Source organism: Gossypium arboreum, chromosome 6 (assembly GCF_025698485.1).
Source record: "Gossypium arboreum isolate Shixiya-1 chromosome 6, ASM2569848v2, whole genome shotgun sequence".
In the NCBI taxonomy this organism is placed as follows: domain Eukaryota; kingdom Viridiplantae; phylum Streptophyta; class Magnoliopsida; order Malvales; family Malvaceae; genus Gossypium; species Gossypium arboreum.
Genome location: NC_069075.1, coordinates 139,179,583 through 139,199,872, shown reverse-complemented (window position 1 = coordinate 139,199,872; position 20,290 = coordinate 139,179,583). Strand labels below are relative to the sequence as shown.

Here is a 20,290-nt window from a genome sequence, read left to right as displayed (position 1 = left end):
CATTATTCTAATCATCGAATCATTGTTTGGAGCTTGCTAACCTGGGCTTAAAAAAAAATTAATAACCCAGTGACTTAAATAAATTTTTTTGAATAGTTCAGTGACTATTTTGTAACTTTTAGAAGTTAAGTGACTAAACTATAAATTTATTAATAGTTTAGTGACCTTAGGTACAACTTACTCAAAAAAACTAATAGTAAAACTCAACTAGGAAAACCCAAATAAATGTCAAAACCAGTCAACAAAGGGAAGAAGAAAGTAGAAAACAGTATATACTATATACATACATAGACAACATAGTAGTAGCTATTTTATTTACATTTTCTTTTTGAAGAAAAATAAAGAATAAAAAGACAAAAGCTTGTAAAAAAGAAAAGGGAAAAAAACACACCCCAAATAATGGAGGAGAAGTGTGGAGGGATAGGATATTTACAGATGAAAGAGAAGAGTTGAAGAGGCAAAGGCTAAAAACATGGAGAATCCCAATGCTCTCTCACAGTCATATTAAGATTTAAGAAGAGAAACAAACCCCACTCTCACTCTCCACTCCCTTTATTTTATGTTTACTCTCCTTTCCTTCCTTTTTCCTCTCTCTCTTGCTTTAAAAGATTGAACTTTTTATTTATTTTTCAATGCTCTGTTGCTAATTCGATTGAAACCAACAATCCATTCTATAGGGGAAGAAGATCACTTTTTTTTTTTGTATTATTCCACTTTGGGTTTTTTTTAGATGGCGGAGCAAATGTCTGATGATGACGAAAGGCAGCAATCTCCGCCGTCAGATCTTGATTTCACTTCCAACAAGGCACGGACTTGTATCGTCACCGGGTCGGTTTCGGGTCATACCGAGTTTCAGTCACTGTACCCGGATCAGGTTCTGGAGAACGTGTTGGAAAACGTGCTTCACTTCCTTACGTCGAGGCGGGACCGGAACTCTGCCTCATTGGTGTGTAAGTCGTGGTATCGGGTTGAGGCGCTTACCCGATCCGAGCTGTTCATTGGGAACTGCTATGCGGTTTCGCCGGCTAGGGCTACCGCTCGGTTCACTAGAGTGAGAGCTCTTCATCTGAAAGGAAGGCCCAGGTTCGCGGATTTTAACCTTATGCCACCCGATTGGGGTGCCCATTTCAATCCTTGGGTCCTGGCTTTTGCTAAGGCTTGCCCTTGGTTGGAGAAAGTTTATCTAAAGCGTATGTCCGTGACGGATGATGATCTAGCAACTTTGGCTGAATCGTTTTTAGGGTTTAAGGAGCTTGTTCTTGTTTGCTGTGATGGGTTTGGAACTAGTGGCCTCGCCATTTTTGTTAGCAAGTGCAGGTATTGTTCTTGTTTTTCTTCCTTTTTGATGATTATAATGCTATGCGTATATAATTAATGAGTTGATTGGATCTGTTTAAGATGTTTAGAGTACTAATCTATGGTTTATTGGCTATTAGGCAAAGAGATGTTATGCATTTCTACTGAAAATTTTGTTTGATCTAATGCTTTGGGTTTGTAGATCTGTTATGTTTATATCTTGATCTGGTATTGTTTGGATGATGGGAAAAAATGTTGTAAGCAACAATGAATTTTTTTTTTGAGGTTAAAATTGTATGGATACTTGATTGATGTATTTCTATAATTGCAGACAGCTTAAGGTGCTTGATCTGATTGAATCCGAGGTTTCTGATGATGAGACGGATTGGATATCGTGTTTTCCTGAGGGTGAATCACATCTCGAGTCATTGATATTTGATTGTGTAGAATGCCCTATAAATTTTGAGGCATTAGAAAGGTTGGTGGCAAGGTCTCCTTCACTTAAGAAGCTTAGGCTAAATCGATATGTTTCAATTGGGCAGTTATACCGTCTTTTGGTTCAAGCTCCGCAGCTCACGCATCTTGGGACAGGGTCCTTTAGCCCATCAGAGGTTGCAGGGCAAGGTGATCAAGAACCAGATTATGTAACCGCATTTGCTGCCTGCAAATCCTTAGTTTGTCTCTCTGGGTTCAGGGAAATAATTCCGGATTATCTGCCTGCAATTTACCCTATTTGTGCGAATCTAACATCTTTGAATTTCAGCTACGCCAACATTACTGCCGAACAGCTTAAGCCAATTATAAGCAACTGCCACAAGCTTCAGGTTTTCTGGGTATGTGTTTCATATTTTGTTCTGTACAAGGCTTTGTGAAGAAATTAGTTCTTTAAAGCTTACCTTGCTTTTGATATGCAGGTCCTTGATTCAATATGCGATGAAGGACTTCAAGCAGTGGCTGCAACATGTAAGGAATTGCGTGAGCTTCGGGTTTTCCCTGTTGATGCTCGTGAGGATAGTGATGGTCCTGTTTCTGAAGTAGGCTTCCAAGCTATTTCTGAGGGTTGTCGGAAATTGCAATCTATTCTTTATTTCTGCCAGAGGATGACTAATGCAGCTGTAATAGCAATGTCCAGAAACTGTCCAGATTTAGTTGTTTTCCGGCTATGCATAATGGGTCGCCACAGGCCTGATCATGTGACGGGGGAACCTATGGATGATGGTTTTGGAGCCATTGTTATGAACTGTAAGAAGCTCACTCGTCTTGCTGTTTCTGGTTTACTGACAGATAAAGCTTTTGACTATATTGGACGATATGGGAAACTGGTACGCACATTATCAGTGGCTTTTGCTGGAGATAGTGACATGGCGCTTAAATATGTACTCGAGGGCTGTCCACAATTGCAAAAGCTCGAAATTAGAGATAGTCCATTTGGAGATGCTGCTCTTTGTTCTGGTTTGCATCACTACTACAACATGAGGTTTCTTTGGATGTCTTCATGTAGACTAACTCACCAAGGTTGCCAACAGATTGCTCGTGCTATGCCTCGCCTAGTGGTTGAAGTGATTAGATCTGCTGATGAAGAAGAGGTGGATGACTGTGTTCAAACATTATACATGTATAGATCTCTTGAAGGGCCAAGAAATGATGCTCCAAAATTCGTTACCATCTTGTAGGCAAAAATGTGGTGCAGAAAGCTATTTCATTTATTCTCATAGTGGAACCGAATACCATGCAAGTTAAAACTATCCCCTTGGGAATTTTGATACAGTCATGGTGTGCATCTTTTAAGTATAACCCATGTGAAGATCCCAACATTTGCAGCCAAGCAAAGTTGAGTAAATAACATCTGCTTCAAGCTTGGGCTGATACATTGGAATTCAAAGCTAGTCCCTGTGAGAGACGAGAGCTTACCTTTGATAAAGGGGGACAAGTGCAGAAAAGGGATCTCTTTGTAAGTTATTGAACCATGGATGTTGTTCCAGCGGTACGCATTTAAATTTTTACTTATCTTTTTTTTTTTTTTTTCTTATTTCATATTCATTTTGTCATTAGTCTAAGTTAGCCAGGGAACGGAGGTTTTTGAATGGAGGGGCAAACATGTGTTGCCTTGTCCTTTGAAGGTTCAAGAATCTGAGGATGTGGGTGGATCTATTTTTCTGTGCTTTCAGCAAAGCATCGATAGGCTGTAGAGGCATTTATCCGCTCTCATTTGTAGTTTTAAGATGTAGTAGTTTTATGGGAGAGCCCCATACTTGGACATCTCTTACTCTCTTTCACATTTTTCTAATGCCTCCATGTTTGTTATTTTCAAATGTGTTGTGGTTAGCGCCTGACTGTTGAATCTTATTATTGTTCTTGTTAGCCAAAATGTGAGAGAAAGGGGTAATAAAGCCAAATATGCATGGACCATAAAAACTTCACCAAGACACTGTTCTTTTTTCCGTTTAATATTCAATGTGGAAATGATCAAATTGACAGGAAGTTCCATTTAGTGATGTATGGAAAGTGTAGTATATATCAAGTACACATTGCAGGGCATCTCCACCATGTGAGATTCCCATCTGTATCCACTACAACCCCAAATCTTAAAAAAGGGTGGGGGTGTTGGATGGTGCATGTTGGATGTTGGATGGTCCTGCCTTACAAATTTTCTCATGTCCTTAGTAGCTTTGAGTTGATGAAATTTTAATGGAGTTTTCAGCTGTTTCGAGGTTGGTAAAAGTAGAGTATTCATATTAAGAGCCAGATTATATATTACTCCTATTAAAAAAATGGGTAAATTTGTTAAAATTTGGCGAGGTTGGGAATAACTAAATTATGACACGTGATTTATTATATGTATTTGGATAAGTTTTAACAACAAAAATAGATATTAATTTTGATAAAAACATTAATTTGTTTTTTGATAAATTATATAGATTAATTTATTTATTTTTGAATATATATATATATATATATATATATATATATATATAATTTGATGTTGGAGCTTTAGGCAGTGGTTGAATTAGACTCTTGTTATGTGCTCTGACTTCGCAATGCAGATATATATATTAATCTCTTATATGGAAGGTGGGACCAATGATTTGATGATTTGTCACACCCCCTGTGTGTGTTATAAAGTAAAGCCAAGTCCACAAGAAAATGGTGACTCTCTCTCATAATTAGGATGGAAAATCTATCAGGCCTTTGTTTGTTGTTGTGTTTGGCAGGATGGTAAAAGCTAAGTTTATCATCAAAGTGGGATCTGACTCATCTCACTGTGTAATTGAGTAAGTGATGGGAAGCAAAGGCTTGGCCCTTCTTTCTTTCTATCCATTTGTAGGACTAGACTTGTGGACCAAAACCCCCATTATTTTTCTTCCAAGCTCTTCCATACATGGCTAAGGTTTCTTTTTACTAGGTATTATAAAATTAGTATATTCATATTATATTATAATTAGTAAAATTTTATTGTCATTATACTAGAAGTTAGATTATATTTTACTTTTTTTATTAAAAAAATAGATAAATTAATTATAGTACGTTAAATCAAAGAACGAACCAGTCTTTTATGTTTAAAACTTTATTCATTTATATTGCTAAAACTAGCTTGGCTGATGAAACAATCTGATAGTGACATGTGATGTGTCATATATATCTCATGTTAATGTGTAAGGACAAGCTTTTAACGGTAGAAATGGATGAAACTTTTAATGGAATTTGTTTACTTTTTGATCTAACGTATAATGATTAATTTGTTTAATTTTTTAGTAGAGGTGTAAAATGCAATCTAATTTCTAGTGTAGGGGCTTTATGGTACTTTTACCTATTATAATCATGTTTAGAATATTAAATTAGATTTTAATAGTTTTGAGCACGGTAAAAGTACTGTGGAGGCTCACTATACAAGGAGGCAATAGATATTTCTCACAAAAATTAAACTCTATACGTTAGATAAAAAAACAAACAATTCATTTCTGTTAAAATTTTATCTATTTTTACTGTTAAAATTTAGAGTGTGATGAAATAATCAATTTTTTTTAATCTAATGTATAAAGATGACTTATTCATTTTTTTATTAAATGTAAAATATAATCGAAATTCTAGTATAAAAATCTTCATGATACTACATAAAGATAAGAAATGCAAGTCATGTGAAATTGGGTCAGCTTATTATCCATACTCTCCTGGATTGAAGGGGGATGCCATTGATGTAAACTGCATGGTAGCCCCTGCTTTTATTTTCCTCTTGTCATCATCTCTTTACAGTTTATGCCCTTTGATTTTTATTTTTAAATCTTTGCTTATTTCAGCAAACCATCCTTGTCAATCTCCAAGGAAAATAAAAATTAAAAGAAAAAGAAAAAAACAGTGAAAAGGACCATACATTAGGTGAGGATTATGCCATTGGATTCACTTCGGAACTGCCCCTTTTGATGGACCTATTTCTCCTACTCAAACATATCTTATCATTTGAAAAAGAGACTTAATTTTAATTGGATGGCCTTTGATTTTATTATTTATTTTCAAAAAAGTACATTACCCTCCCACTTTTGGCTATGGCTGCCTTGCCTGCCACATGCTATCTTACATTTTCACTATTACAACTACAAATAACAATGCTTGGTCTTTCTTCAATTTTATATAAAATATATTGCACTAACAATGAAGTAAAATATTAAACACCTTCCAATTTTAATATTGAGGAAATTGGTTTCTTTAAAAATTAAAATAATTTAATCTCTATTAATTTTAAAATTAAATAATTAAAGAGAATTAATTATATCGTTAATATTTTTATCAATTATATATAATTTTGATTGGTATGTCGATAAATTTAGCCCTTTATGTGTAAATGTTATAGACAAATTTGTTGAATTAAAACTAAATTGACAGAATGTGTAAATATTATATGCTAAATTTGTTAAATTATGACCAACTTGAAAGAATGTGTAAACTTTAAGGGCTAAATTTATCATTAAATTAATACAAATTATGTACGATTAGTGAAAACATTAACGTTCTGATTAATTATTCTTAATTACTTATTTTAAAAGAGATTACATTATTTTTAAAAAAATTAATTTATTCAATATCGAAATTAAAAGGACAAAGAGATACAATTTTACCAATTTTAAATTCCATTTAAATATCTTCAGTTTTGATGATTAAAAATTTGTACACAAAAGATTTTTCTCTTTTAAAAAAAATTATTTGCCATATAACATATCCTCCCAGAAAAGCTAGCAGCCTATGGCTATGAGCATAGACTCTCTGTCTTTACAATACTTTACATAAGTAGCTTTTAACCATGTGTTATGTTAATGAAAATTTATATAAAAATATTATTAAATAATTAAGAAATTTCACAATAATAGCAAATGCATGAATGACAAGTGAGATAATATTTTTAATAAAGATTATAACATTAAAATAATTTATGATATCGCTTTCTTGTTTTAAGATAATTTAAGGTGTTTTTTAGAAATAAAAGTGACAGAAATTAATTACATCAACATAATTCATATGGGAGTTCATCTTAGTTGATGATCATCTAATAATAATGCTCGAACACTCGTTGAAGGCTATGTAAAAGTGCAAATCATGTTTAAATCTTCAATAGCCATCTTCGCCAAGTAACCTTATTTTTATTCGTTGAAATCTAGATAATTTGAGATTTTTAAGGTTATTTCAAGTTTAATTTAAATTTATTTATATTTTAAATTATCTTCATTAATGATAATACATTCTCTCAATAATATGCATATGAAATTTTATTTTGAAATACTCTCACGTTTTGATAAAATTTTAAATCTAATTTTTCTAAATGATCTTATTCTATTTTATATTTAAATTAAATTTTAAATAATCTTATTATAAGTTTTGGTCATATTTTCTCTTTTTAACATAATGCCTAGAATTATCTATAACTCCTCTCCAACCCATAAATTGGAGGATAATACACTCAACGCACTTGAACTCACGTCCTCCTGTATTGACAATAATATCCATATCAATCGAACTAAGACCCAATCAGCAAAATTTTAAAAGCATTAATTTTATATTATTTTCCTTTTACTTTAAATTTCATTATTAGATTACTTATTTAGTTTGAAAAAAATATATCATTCGTTAATGATACCAAGAGAATATTCACACTAAGTAAAGAAAAGAAATAGATAGCAATTATATTTATCACTAGCTTTAGAGGTAATTCTTTCATTATGTTTGATTGAGGATTGCTATAATATCATTTATGAACATCTACACCTATTTTGTAAAATTTTTTCCTCTTCCATTCAAAAGTTCCACAATTTTATCTCACAAATACATTTCACAAACATAGATTTAATTCTCTACATATGCATATAAATGTGTGAATAAATGATAAAAGAATAAAACGCATTAATTTTTTACGAACAAATTACTTTACATCAACTAACGACTCTTAAATTGATTGAGAAAGTGTTCGATACCATTTAAGTAAGATCTTAAGTTCAAATTCTGTAAATAGAGATAACAATATTAGGTAAGCTTTGTCTCTCCTTTAGAAGTCTAACTTGACTTGACTACTAATTTAGTTGGAGCGTAACGTGACTACTAATTTAGTTGGAGCAAATTGGGATAGTTGAGGCAATCTTTATTACTATTTATTGGCTTTATTGGGAAATTGACCTTAAATTATACCTTAATTCTCATATTGGACCTTAAAGTTTTTTTTTTTTCAAAAAATGGTCTATAAACTATTAAAAACTCATAAAAATCAACAATTTAGTTATCGTGTTGATTTTACTTAAATACAAGGATGAAATTACTCAATTTATAATAAAATGATTAATTTACTTTTCACCCTAAATTTAATCTCCAACTCTCAAAGAAATTTTCTAAAGATTTTCTTAAAGCATCAAAATAGATAAAAATAACATGGAGACTTCTTTATTAGGAGTTGGATAACATTTTATTCTCTCTACTAAAATGACAAACTAATCATTATACATTAAATTCAAAAGTAAATTAGTTTTTCAGTTAAAATTTCATCTATTTTTGTATTATTAAAAACGGCGTATGTTGACACCAAACAATAACATGTGACATGCTACATATACCTTATGCCAATTTATAATAACTAATTTTTAACAGTAAAATAATTAAAAATTTTAACAAAAAATTAATTTACTTTTTAATTTAATATATAATAACTAATTTATCTATTTTTAAATATAATATAATATGATATAACCTACCTTCTAATATAATAAACTCATTATTACTTTTTACCCACCAAAATCTATGAAATTCAAACGCAAATTCATGAACTCACCTACTTCAATTCTCACCTCCAAAATAGGGTAAATAGGGTCTATGGCTAATGTGTGTGAGAAATAGAACAAGGGGCTCCTTTTTCTTTTTAATTTCACTAAAAGCTGAGAGAGACTTGAAACATGTCACTAATCTGAGAAAAGAAATAAAAAAGAAAGTGGGGTAGTCTCTCACCCCTTACCATCAAATTGGCCTTTCAAAAAAAGTAGTGTCAGATATCATCTGAAGCTGGTCAAAAGAACCTTGAAAAAGGAATCTAAGACACTTATTTTAAGTTTTTTCATGGTGGAGCCCCATTTGGTCAGAATTGGCATTGCCCTCCTTCAACTTAACAACAAAGAATTTAATAAATCAAGAACCATCCATGAAAGAAATCTCCAAGCTTTTGGACAAAGCTTACACATCAGATCAAATTTGAATGAAATAAAGTAAAGATGGGGTTTAGTCCCTGTAAAGTCTGCCTAACTCTTTTTCTTTTCTATTCTTTTTTCCTCCCCCCCCCCCTAAGGATACCAAAATATAATATAAAAGAAAACTCAGGTCAAATTGTGTAGAAAGTAACTATACTATGAGTTTTTTATGGATTTGATCCCTATATTATAATTTATTAAAATATGTATTGTCAGTCTTGAGACAACTTCTTTTGTTAAGCCATGAAATAATTTAACATGATTTTTTTTAAATATGGTGATATATGAGAGATATTTTATACAATTTAATAAATATTACTAGATTATGACACACAACGTAAAATAAATTAATAATAAACATATTTTATATAGAAAAATAAATAATTTTTAGTTGAAATGATAAAATTAAATATTTAAAATTTAGATTTAAATCTCATTATGATTGAGTTTTTTAAACCTTAAATGAAAATATAAAAGATAAAATAACATATTAACATATTTACTTTATATATAAAAGATAAATTGTTATTTAATTGACTCGTAATACCAATGTAATGAGAAGTTTTAATATATCTATAAATATTTTTCCTACTTCTTGTCTTTTCATTTTTAAATGTGAAAAAAAAAAGTTATCCAACTGTATTAAAAAATGCCAAGGTATGTACTCATCACATGTTTAAAAGAGAATAACCCTCGTTAAATGAAAAGGCTGGTCTCCAGACTGAAAATACTTGTTCCTAAAAGTAAAGACTAAAAATAATCCGATTACATTAGAAGGGCTAAATCTACAAAAAAATGCATAGTATAAGAACCTTCTATAGAAATTGACCAAAATCCAATGATGCAGACTTTGTTATGGACAAATAAGAAAAATGAAAACCAAGACGCTCCAATTCAGGGGCAGTGTCAAACCACCATGATTACAAAACAAAGGGTATTTCTTTTGATGGTTATCAACGGTAAACACTTTGAAGTCCTAATCATGAAAATTGGAATATAAGAAAGGAAATATCCACTAATAAAGTGACTTACCATCATAACCGTCGCCAAAAACTTATCGTGGTGTTTAGAGCATTGAGCCATTTCGAGTCCTTGTTGTCCGTTGCACGCAACCTGCTCCAAAAAGCCAGTAAAAGAGTGGTTGTGTTGAACCCCCATAGCCAGTGAACATGGTTCCTGGCCAAATTTTTTACAAATAAGCATCTAGAAAATATATGATGTCATGCACATGAAAATTAAGAGAATCTGTTGTCCAATGCAATGGTTAAGAGAGGTAAAGCAAAAAATATTTATTATATAGTGCTCCCCAACATGATTTTATTGCTTAAGACATATAGATATGATAAATTTTGGTAAAAGTATTATAGAAGTCTCTATATTAGGAGTGAGACTGAATTTTACTCTATTTACTCAAAAAATAGTAAATTAATCTTTATACAATAAATAAAAGAGCAAACTAGTATTTTCTGCTAAAAAATTTCATCTATTTCTACTATTAAAAACTGGCATAGGTGATAGAATACTCATATAATTACATGTGGCATGCCACATGTAACTTATTCTAACGTACAACGACTAATTTTTAACAGTAGAAATAAATAAAATTTTTAACAAAAGAATCAATTTGCTCTTTAATCAAATGTATAAAAACTAATTTGTCCATTTTTAAATAGAAACAAAATACAATTTAACTCCTAATACAAGAGCTTTCACGGTACTTGTACCGATAAACTGTGAGATGATATGTTCATAGAATGATATTGATGGCCTACTTGTAAATATGCTAAACAAATTATGAGCAAAAGGGCAAGTTTTTTTACAAAAAATGCAATTTAGCAAGGGCAATGAAATGAATGGCACTAATAGGGGCTAAAATAACAGTGTCACACATTTATTCGCAAGCAAATTAAGCTTTCATACAATGAGTAAAACAATATAGGTAAGAACAGTAGTAAACGTAAGGGAAATTTGCCATCTTTTTCTTCTTTTTTCTTTTCACATCTTCTGAAATATGTATGTGTCTCAGTCAAGATTACATGTAAGAAATCTTGTTCATGCCATGCACTTGCGTCTTTTTAACCCCCGACCGAACTCCAGATTAACATTTCTGTATTTATAACTTGATGCTGTTAAATTTTTATGGTTTAAAATCTAGTCCCTGCGAATGCCACCAATGAAGTACATCCTTACATGGTTTGTGCAGAAATTGATAGAACAATACCGCAGTGGTGGACTTCACAATGAAGAAGCAGAATGTACTACTCAGGGCCAAACGAATCTCCAAACTTGTTTTCCATTGATTTTTTCTGGGGAATATTCCAACCTACCAAATATTACACACATTACCAATTGGACTAGCCTTCATTTGAACTTTAACCACAATTTTAAATTCTGCTCCTGGTCGAGGAATCATGTCCTCTATCTCCAAGGTAAACCAGGCATCTATCAGGAAGGAAGAAATTTTGAAGTGAGATGTAACTCTAGTGAAAATCCACTTTTTAATGTACAAAATCTGCATTTTCTGAGAAGCGGGATGGTTTCCTTTTTTCTTTTTTTTTTTATAAATAAAACAAATTGGGTAGGGAAGAGCTTTGGGTGGCTTGGTCTTGCATGAAGTACTGCTCAAGGCGATTTAACTTCTTGAAAAATATTTAAAGCATTGTCAGCTTAAGCTAACATGGAGTTGACTCAATTATCAGCCCACATGGAAATAGCATTTATCCAAATATAGATCCTTAAAAAGGGTCCATATTATCCAAGCTCAAACCTTTATATATGTGGGTTTGAACTTGGGATAGATTTTGGACAAAATCCTCTTTCATTCATATTTTACAGCCTAGTTATTATAGTAAGCAACCTGTTGTGCAAACGGGACGGCTATCCTTGCCAAAACTCAAAACGCTCAGGTCGAAGTCTGTATCCTCTCCAGTGTTTAGGCTTTGGAATCAAACTCCTGCAACAAGGAAAAACATGAGGATTTTTTTGTTCTGATTACCGTTGCATTTGAGTCTCAAGCTTTTGATATAGCTAGTCATTTATGACGATGACCCTGATGACCACATTAGATGCAGGTTCTAGAACCTGATTGAAGAAAATAGATAAATGGATATTAAGCCAACAAAAAACAGCTAAATGCAACACAGAGTATAGAAAATGTTGATACAAACAAAATTATCTGGGTCAAACACTGAACACGAGTCAACTTACCCATCAGACTATTTTTCTTCTAGATCTTTGTATTGTTGGTGCAGTACAAGCCGTCCATGAACTACAGTACTCTGAAGCAAGAAATTGATCTTTACTTTTCTCAAACCTATCATTTTTACTTCTAATGGACATTAACAAGGGAAGAAAAGATTTAGACCTATTATTCATGTTTCCAGAACATATTAACAGAATATAAAGTCACAGACCTGCTAGCTAAGTATAGCTCCAGTTTGACTTCCTCGAGGACGACTGTGGAAGTATGGCTTTGATTCCTCATCAGGAACGTTCTGCACCAATCCTTCCACTCTTACCTGGAAATCACAGTTCATTATAGCCCTTAGATATTCATAATGGAAACCAATGAACAAATTATAAGTTTGCACTATTTAGTCCGATTCTGTTCCACATTACAGCAAACTTCAATTTTGTATTGAATAATTCAAGATATATGCCTAATGGTCCAACACAAATTTCAACATACATCTGCAACATTTCTTTATTCATTAAAGCAGTTATTAGTAAGCTTATGGATAACATACAAAATTACAAGACGCACCTGAGTACCAGCAGGATTTCAGATTGCTCATTAAATTTACTCCCTCAGGAAGGCACCTATGCATAAGTACGAAGCTGCTATCATCTATCTCGCAATCCATCATTCGGACTCTTTCTCTTACGGACACACATTGACACATACACATATTGGCAGAAATAGGAAGGTCTCCGTGCACAAGTACAGAAACATTTTATCTAAAATCAGCATCCTCTCCATGTCAACTATGACAACCCAAAACAGTAGCCAGAATTCAATGTTAGTAATAGACTAAGACAACTCAGCAAGAAAAGCTTACTCCCTTGTTTTAGTCCCACTTTACATTTGTTTATACTCCTACTTTAGAACCAAAAATGGTCAATAGCAAAAGGCAGCTGGTTGCAAATGTGGATAATACATCCATAGTGTTAAGAATATGTGAATAGGATTGTGTCCCAAAACAATTGACAGGAAAGTAGAAATCAATTTCCTTCCCTTTATTTCGATTTCCAGAATGACCTATTTTGATTAAGACTTCAGACGCATCAAAGGGAGCTTGAAACCTTAGGAGTCATTAGAGAGGCCTAAATCTCTTTTAGCAGTAAAAATTCTGCTTGCCTTTGTTTTATTCATTGTCTCTTTAAATAGAGATAGCTTATTACAATGGTTAAGGAAAGTTGTATCAAACTAAATGAAGTCCTAAAAAACAACTATAATTCTAAGAGTCCTACCACATACCAAAAACTACTACTCGATATGCTGCTGCGTCCACAACAACACTCAGCTTCTGGAGAAAAAGCTTCTCAAGCTCAAAGTCAGGATAGACTTGATGATATAAATCAAGCCCAGTTAGTCTCACTTCAGTTTCTGGTTTTGAAGTATTTTAATGCGCTAATTCCAGCCAAAAGAGCTTCTCACATTGATGCCTAACAATATTGATTCATCACAACTATAACCGAAGCCCTTCACCCTTTGCCCTTCTCTCAGCCATTTCTGCCCTTGATGAATTTTTTACAAAAAAGGCAGATGAATTTAGACAATTAGAATGAACCAAATCAGGAGTGCTGTGGAGCTCAACATCAAGTCAAACACAATCGGTTAACCCAGCAGTGAACAAACTAATGTGCAGATCTGCTCTGACATTCTTGCCCTTGCCAATCATTCCTGGAACTACCATTGGTATTTTCGATTGAACCCATTTGTTTCAGTCTGACATGCTTGCCTTAGCACTGAACTCATTTTTTTCAGGTTGACCAAATCTCCTAAGGGGTTGCTGCTTACCAAAGGATCAAAACAAAGTGAGCAATAATCTTGGAATTCTAACCAATTAGATTAAGTTGAAAATACCAAAGTTACACTTCACCCAGCACATTGAAGGCTGCCAAACTCACATTGTCCACAAGCGGTCTTCTGACCCATCAAAAATAGGGAAGTCTAATTTCATGACCTGGGAGCAGCTCCTTTGAATGGCAAAACCACCCACCCGACAGCAGTAGCACCGTGCCTCCTCCAGCAGCTGGTGGGAGAGGTGCGCAGTCTAGGCTCTTATACTAAATTGTTAAGAAAAGATCAAGCCATAGGGTGATTGGTAGGGAAGTTGAGATCAATCGCCTTTCATTTATTCTGATTTCTGGAATGATCTATTTTGATTAACAATTCACACTTGTCAAGCGTAGTCTGAAACCTTAGGACTCATTAGAGAAACCTAGGACTCATTAGAGAAACCTAGATCTCTTTTAGGGGTTTGGTAAAGTTTTGTTTGCCTTTGTTCTGTTCATCGTCTCTTCAAATAGAGATTACTTATTACAGTAATTAAGTAATGTCATATCAAACTAAATTAAGTGCTACAAAAAACAATTCCTTTTTTTCTAAAGAGTCCTAAGACATACCAAAATCAACTTCTACTAAAATGCTGCAGTGTCCACAACATATATTTACAAAAAAGAAGTTTCATATTAAAAATAAAGTACAAACATACATAAAGGATTTCAACAGTTGGCATGAACCGCACTAAATCCTAAAGTCCACCATGACATGTTTCCCACAAAAAAATCAAGTGAAGAAAAGGAAATGATAGATAATCGGTATCTGAAATAGGTAAACTTCAATAATTTCAATCCTAGCATGCAGAAGTTACTCATATTCAAATATGAACCATGTTTTTTAGAAGAATAATCTTTACTTTCTTCAAAAGATAATTTTCACATCAACAAAAGTCATTCAATGTTCAAAATGAATAATCACAAGCCAGAATCCAATGTCCTACCTGCTGGTGAAGCCCATCCCAGTAGAAAAAGAAGTGATGCATGAGGGTTTTCAGATAACTCACGTGCCTTTCGACTTTCATAATTGGTATACCTGCTTAAAGTAAAAACATAAAAATATCACCAAAAAACATATATGTAAATAAAAACTACAGAAAACTGCTGTTAAAAGCACACAGTTCCATGATAGTAAAGGAACACTAACCAGACAAAACCATCTTTATCCACCTCTTTTAGCAATACCATTGCTGATGAGCTGCAGCAGACAGGAAGATGGTAAAACAAAACGACAAAAGATCAACCAATAAACATCCAAAGCATAAATAAGTACTAAAATAAGCAAATAAACTCCAAAAAAAGCAGCTAACAGCTACCATCCCAAGCCCCATAACGTTGTTACGGGTTTAAACCAAAAGAAAAATGGCAGAGGTTGATGAAAAGGATTAGCACCCATAATGTTGCATTAACTGAACTCCTTTATCCAGAGGAATACATTTTCAAACTTCAAGCACTTAAACGAGTCAAATATAAAGCAGGTTCATATTGGTTAAGCTTATATTCCAATGTATGAAAATGGGTCGCTAAACCCAACCGAGCAATAAGTGATTTAATGAAGTGATCTAATCAGACCAGTGAAAATAAGCAATAATTCCAGAGCGCACATAGGTATGGACTATTGCATAAGTTTGCTTATTAAAAATTTTGAAATATGTACAAAACACTTTAGCATAAAGAAAAAGAAAAAGAAAAGAGTTCTTGTAGCAGTGATAAAAAAAAATATAAATTTTGAACTATAAGAAGACAATACTGATGAAGAATTAGAGAATCATAGCAGCATCATTTTATTTGCTTATAAAGAGATGGTAATCACAATATTATTGCAGCAACATGAGTAAAAACATAAACTAGAAGTTGAAAGAATTGAGAAAAAAAAGGAGTATTAAGTATTTACCATGAAATGAAAAGCCAAATATAGCATCTACTAGAATGTCAAAGTCCTCTGACAGGTCCGCAGGCAGAGAAAAGAGACTGACAGAGATTCCAGCTGCAAAACAAGCAGATTTACGTAACAACTCAAACCATACAGTTTATATTATTACAACATCCCTTGTGCCATACCTGAGTAACAAGGCCAGAATAAAGGGGTTTGGGAGTTCGCTTAGTATAACACGCAAAGGGCTTATACCCAAAGTGATACAAATGATGAGCAGCAACCAGCCCGTCACCTCCATTGTTTCCCGGACCACAAATAGCAAGAACACAATTATACTCACTCGGTTGATAAACCTGGAACAATAAAAGCTCCATTTGCACACCAAGAAACTATGTATCATCTTTTATGATCTCCAATAGAATTGTCAACAAAACAATATATACTTGACAGTAGTAGTAAGTGGACACTGACGGTAGCAAATAGCAAGACAAGGTAGAGCAACCAACTTAATATAAACAAAAAAGAAGCAGAACCCTTTATTGCAAACTTCTAATGCAATCTTAGACAAACTTAGACGCATCGAAATTCTGCGTGTTTACATTAGTATATGGCAAATAGAAAAAATTTTAAAATTCAACAAACAAAATGAAAAACGAAAGGTAATAGCCATTACCTCAGCAATCGATGTAGCTACGCTTAAACCAGCCAATTCCTGAAAATTCACATAAACTGAAACCATTCAAACTTTAAAACAAAAAAGAACAGGAAAAACGAATTGAGTTTTAAAAATGTTAACGAACCATTAACTGATCCACGCTAAAGCCAAGAGGCCCCATAAGAGTCTCATCAACCTCAGCAGCTTCTCGCTGTGTTAGGTACGAAATAGAAGCCGGATTTTGCACCGATGACTCCATTCGATGGTCCACTCACTTCACCGGATTTCAAACAAAACGGTCGGGTTGCAGGGCTCGAAATTTTACCCCCCCAAAAACCCAGATAATTAAAAGAATCTTTGCTTCACTTGGTTAAAGTGGTAGTAAGAAGGATTTACAGAGGAAAAGAATATGAAAGTTTCTATTGAGAAGAAGCGAGGGAAATAGGCATATGATTTGGCTTTTATAAATGGATTGAGAATTGTTGTTTTACTAGTTTTAAATCTGCAAATGATGATTATATATGGGTTAATATACAATCTAGTACCTATATTTGGTTTCAATGTTGAATTTGGTACCTGAGTTTTTTTTTTCAGTTTGATACCTTAGTTTGGCTTCAATATTCAATTTGGTACTTGGGATTTTTATTTTTTTTACAATTTGATATTTGAATTTGGCTTTAAAGTTTAATTTGGTACCCAGACCAAATGTTTTCATGTGGCCTAATGAAATATATTTCACACGCATGCTCTAATAAAAAAAACATAGGTACCTAATTGGGACAAAAAAGTAAGTACCAAATTAAACATTAAAACCAAATTTAGGTACTAAATCGAGACACAAAATTTTTGAACTATCCAATTGAAAAAGTTCACATGCCAATTTGAATATTGAGGCCAAATTCAAGTACCAAATTGGGAGAGAGAGAAAAACTATATATCAAATCAAACATTGAAGCCAAACTCAAATATCAAATAATATATTAACCATTTATAAAAACTAGTTTGCATAACTAAAATATATTAAAACATTTCTTCAAATGGTAAACTACATCATTAGTCACTAAATTATATGTAAGTTTTAGTTTTGGTCATTTAACTAAAAAAAGTTACAATTTGGTCATTGAACCATTCAAAAGTTTTCATTTAAGTCACTAAACTATTCAAAAGTTTTAGTGACCAAAAAATTAGTTAACTGACCAAAACAAAAGTTTCCTATAATTTAGTAACTAATGGTATAGTTTACCCTTCTTTAAAATACACTTAAATAATTGTAATGTTTAAAAATAATATGTTTAAAAATTAAATTAGTATTGTCAAAATCATTTATTTCAATATTGTTTCTTAATTGAGTTGGTGTTAAGAGTCAACCATACACCAACTCAATTAGGTAATGACTAAATTTTCATTTTTTATAAAGTAAATTGTATTTATTTTTTAGATCATGTTTTGTCTTTTATATATTTAATATAGAAATTAAAAAATGCACACATACAATAGAATTTGATTTTTTTTTTTTGCTATAGAATAGGATTTGAATTTAAAATACTATTGTTTTCATATCTTCACATTTACCAGTTCAACTAAAACCTCGTTTATTTTTATATCAAATTTTATAAATATATTTGTTACATAATTTAATTTTTATCCCCATTATGGGTGTGTCGTAATGTAGTTTAATATAAATGAATTAATACTTTGTAACCCGTATGATATATGTGTTAGATCTAATGCCTTAAGTATAGCATATTTATCTTTGTACACTTGTATTTTTCAAACAAACTGGTTCAATAAATATCTATTGATTACATTAATATCTCTTATACATAATCCTCAAAGGTTTTGGCACGCAAAGCAAAATGTAAGCAAATATTAGTTCACTGGTTATCTAATATTTAACTAATATTGAGCGATATTATGTGGTCGAATTGTAATATGGAAAGACAACTTGTATTAGTAGATAACCTAATCATGCCCTTAGTTTAATCTAAAATGAGAAAATTGATTGAAAGACAAATATGTCGTCTATTAAACCCAATTGGGAAGATGCTTTGTCTTAAGCATCAGAGCGAATGACTCCCAAGAGATAAATACATAGATGTGGCTAACTAGACTGGTAGTACATCAGACATGACCCTAGTAGAATAGATCCTAAATCCATTTATAAATCTATTTATTTGTGACGTTCATAGTGTGTCATACTTTAATCATGAGTGGATGATGTATTATGTATGTGCAACTTATATATTTTGGTGTAATTAAAAGCATGAGTTCAAATAAATAAGAAACCGAAAATTGGTGCATTAGATATACGACTTTATAATATGTAGTATCATTTCACAATAGTGGAGTTCATAGCTCAACTAAAGGGTAAATGATATCTTCTCATCGACATTATATGATAAATGAAAAGTAAATGTAATCATGTGTTGTTTTTCATTGTGATAAATGACTTTATTACTATTTGATAGTAATTCACTTTTCATGAATAAATCATAATACGAAACAATCCCATATTAGGTGAACGAATTTATTCCAAAGAGATGAAGGATATCCTATGAACATAACACGTTTATGACAATGTCATTGGACAAACACTTATTAAGTGGCTTTCATAATGATATATAATTAGGAAGAGCTTAGTTAGGATAATTGATTAAAATAAATTCCACAATAGAAGAGTTCATAGGTTAAAATTTTAGCTTATACTCAAAAGTGCTTTTTGATCCAAAAACACTTTTGAATAGGACTGCTAAAGTAGCATAAGTGAGTTCCATATATATTTATAAGCTTTTACTTTGCTCGGGTTGATTGGACAAGTGCCCAAATTTCGCGATTTGCTATTTGGCTATCTTGTATATTCAATAGGGGTGAGTGCTCGATTGAGTTTGTAACACCCCCTACGAGGCATTACCGGACTTATACACTAACATTTATACCAAATCGAGTCATAAACTTTACACTTCAGATCAATTCTTATCAAATTTTATCTTAAAGTCCTTAATATGGGCCTACGGGGCCCTGTATATGTTTTAAAAGTGATTTGAGACTAAACCGGGAACTTTCGAAAAATTTCTTTGAAGATAGGGGCACATGCCCGTGTGGCTTAGGACATGCCCGTGTGGCTTGGGACATGCCCGTATGGCCTGGAACATGCCCGTGTGGCCTACCCATGTGCAGATTCTGACTTTTCCACATGGCCTGGGCACACGCCCATGTGATTTGGCCGTGTGAAAACATAATTTTTGACCATTTTAAAGCTATTTTCACATATTAAACACATCCTATTCATGCCCAAAACATTTACTTATATATCTTAATCAAATAACATTCTTTTTATCCATTTCTTGTACCTAAATACAATTATACACTAATAGAATCCAACCAATCAATTATTTCAAGCCAAAACATGTATATTTCATTTTCCATTCACAAAACATTACATTCAACATAGTTTACATACTTAATTATTCATATAATTATATTTCTAAATCAAATCCTTTACATGCCATATAAATTAAAAATTTGTTTAACAAAAATCTACCGGAGTAAATCTGGATAGTGTGACCCTTGGTGTAGATCCGATCCTTTGTATGTATATAAGTCAATCTACAAAACAAATCACATACACAAGTAAGCTTATAGAAGCTTAGCAAGCTCATAGGCATAATAACACAAATCTTACCGAACACT

At 32.5% G+C, this 20,290-nt stretch overlaps 1 protein-coding gene and 1 pseudogene across 2 annotated transcripts; one reads left to right on the top strand and one right to left on the bottom strand.

Annotated features, from left to right (window-relative positions):
* Nucleotides 1-227: 227 nt before the first annotated feature.
* LOC108484014 (transport inhibitor response 1-like protein) lies at nucleotides 228-3,777 on the top strand. 2 transcript variants are annotated; one of them, XR_008284280.1, is made up of 4 exons: nucleotides 238-1,317; nucleotides 1,628-2,129; nucleotides 2,211-3,247; nucleotides 3,349-3,777. XR_008284280.1 is itself a non-coding variant. In XM_017787617.2 (3 exons), exons 1-3 carry the CDS (start codon nucleotides 731-733, stop codon nucleotides 2,967-2,969), a joined length of 1,848 nt encoding a protein of 615 aa, XP_017643106.1. In that variant the 5' UTR covers nucleotides 228-730; the 3' UTR covers nucleotides 2,970-3,777. The 2 variants fall into 2 exon arrangements, 1 of the variants encoding a protein (XP_017643106.1); XM_017787617.2 differs by having other exon boundaries at nucleotides 228-1,317; nucleotides 2,211-3,777.
* Nucleotides 3,778-14,987: 11,210 nt separating this feature from the next.
* LOC108484239 (pyridoxine/pyridoxamine 5'-phosphate oxidase 1, chloroplastic-like) lies at nucleotides 14,988-17,067 on the bottom strand (annotated as a pseudogene).
* Between the last annotated feature and the right edge of the window lie 3,223 nt (nucleotides 17,068-20,290).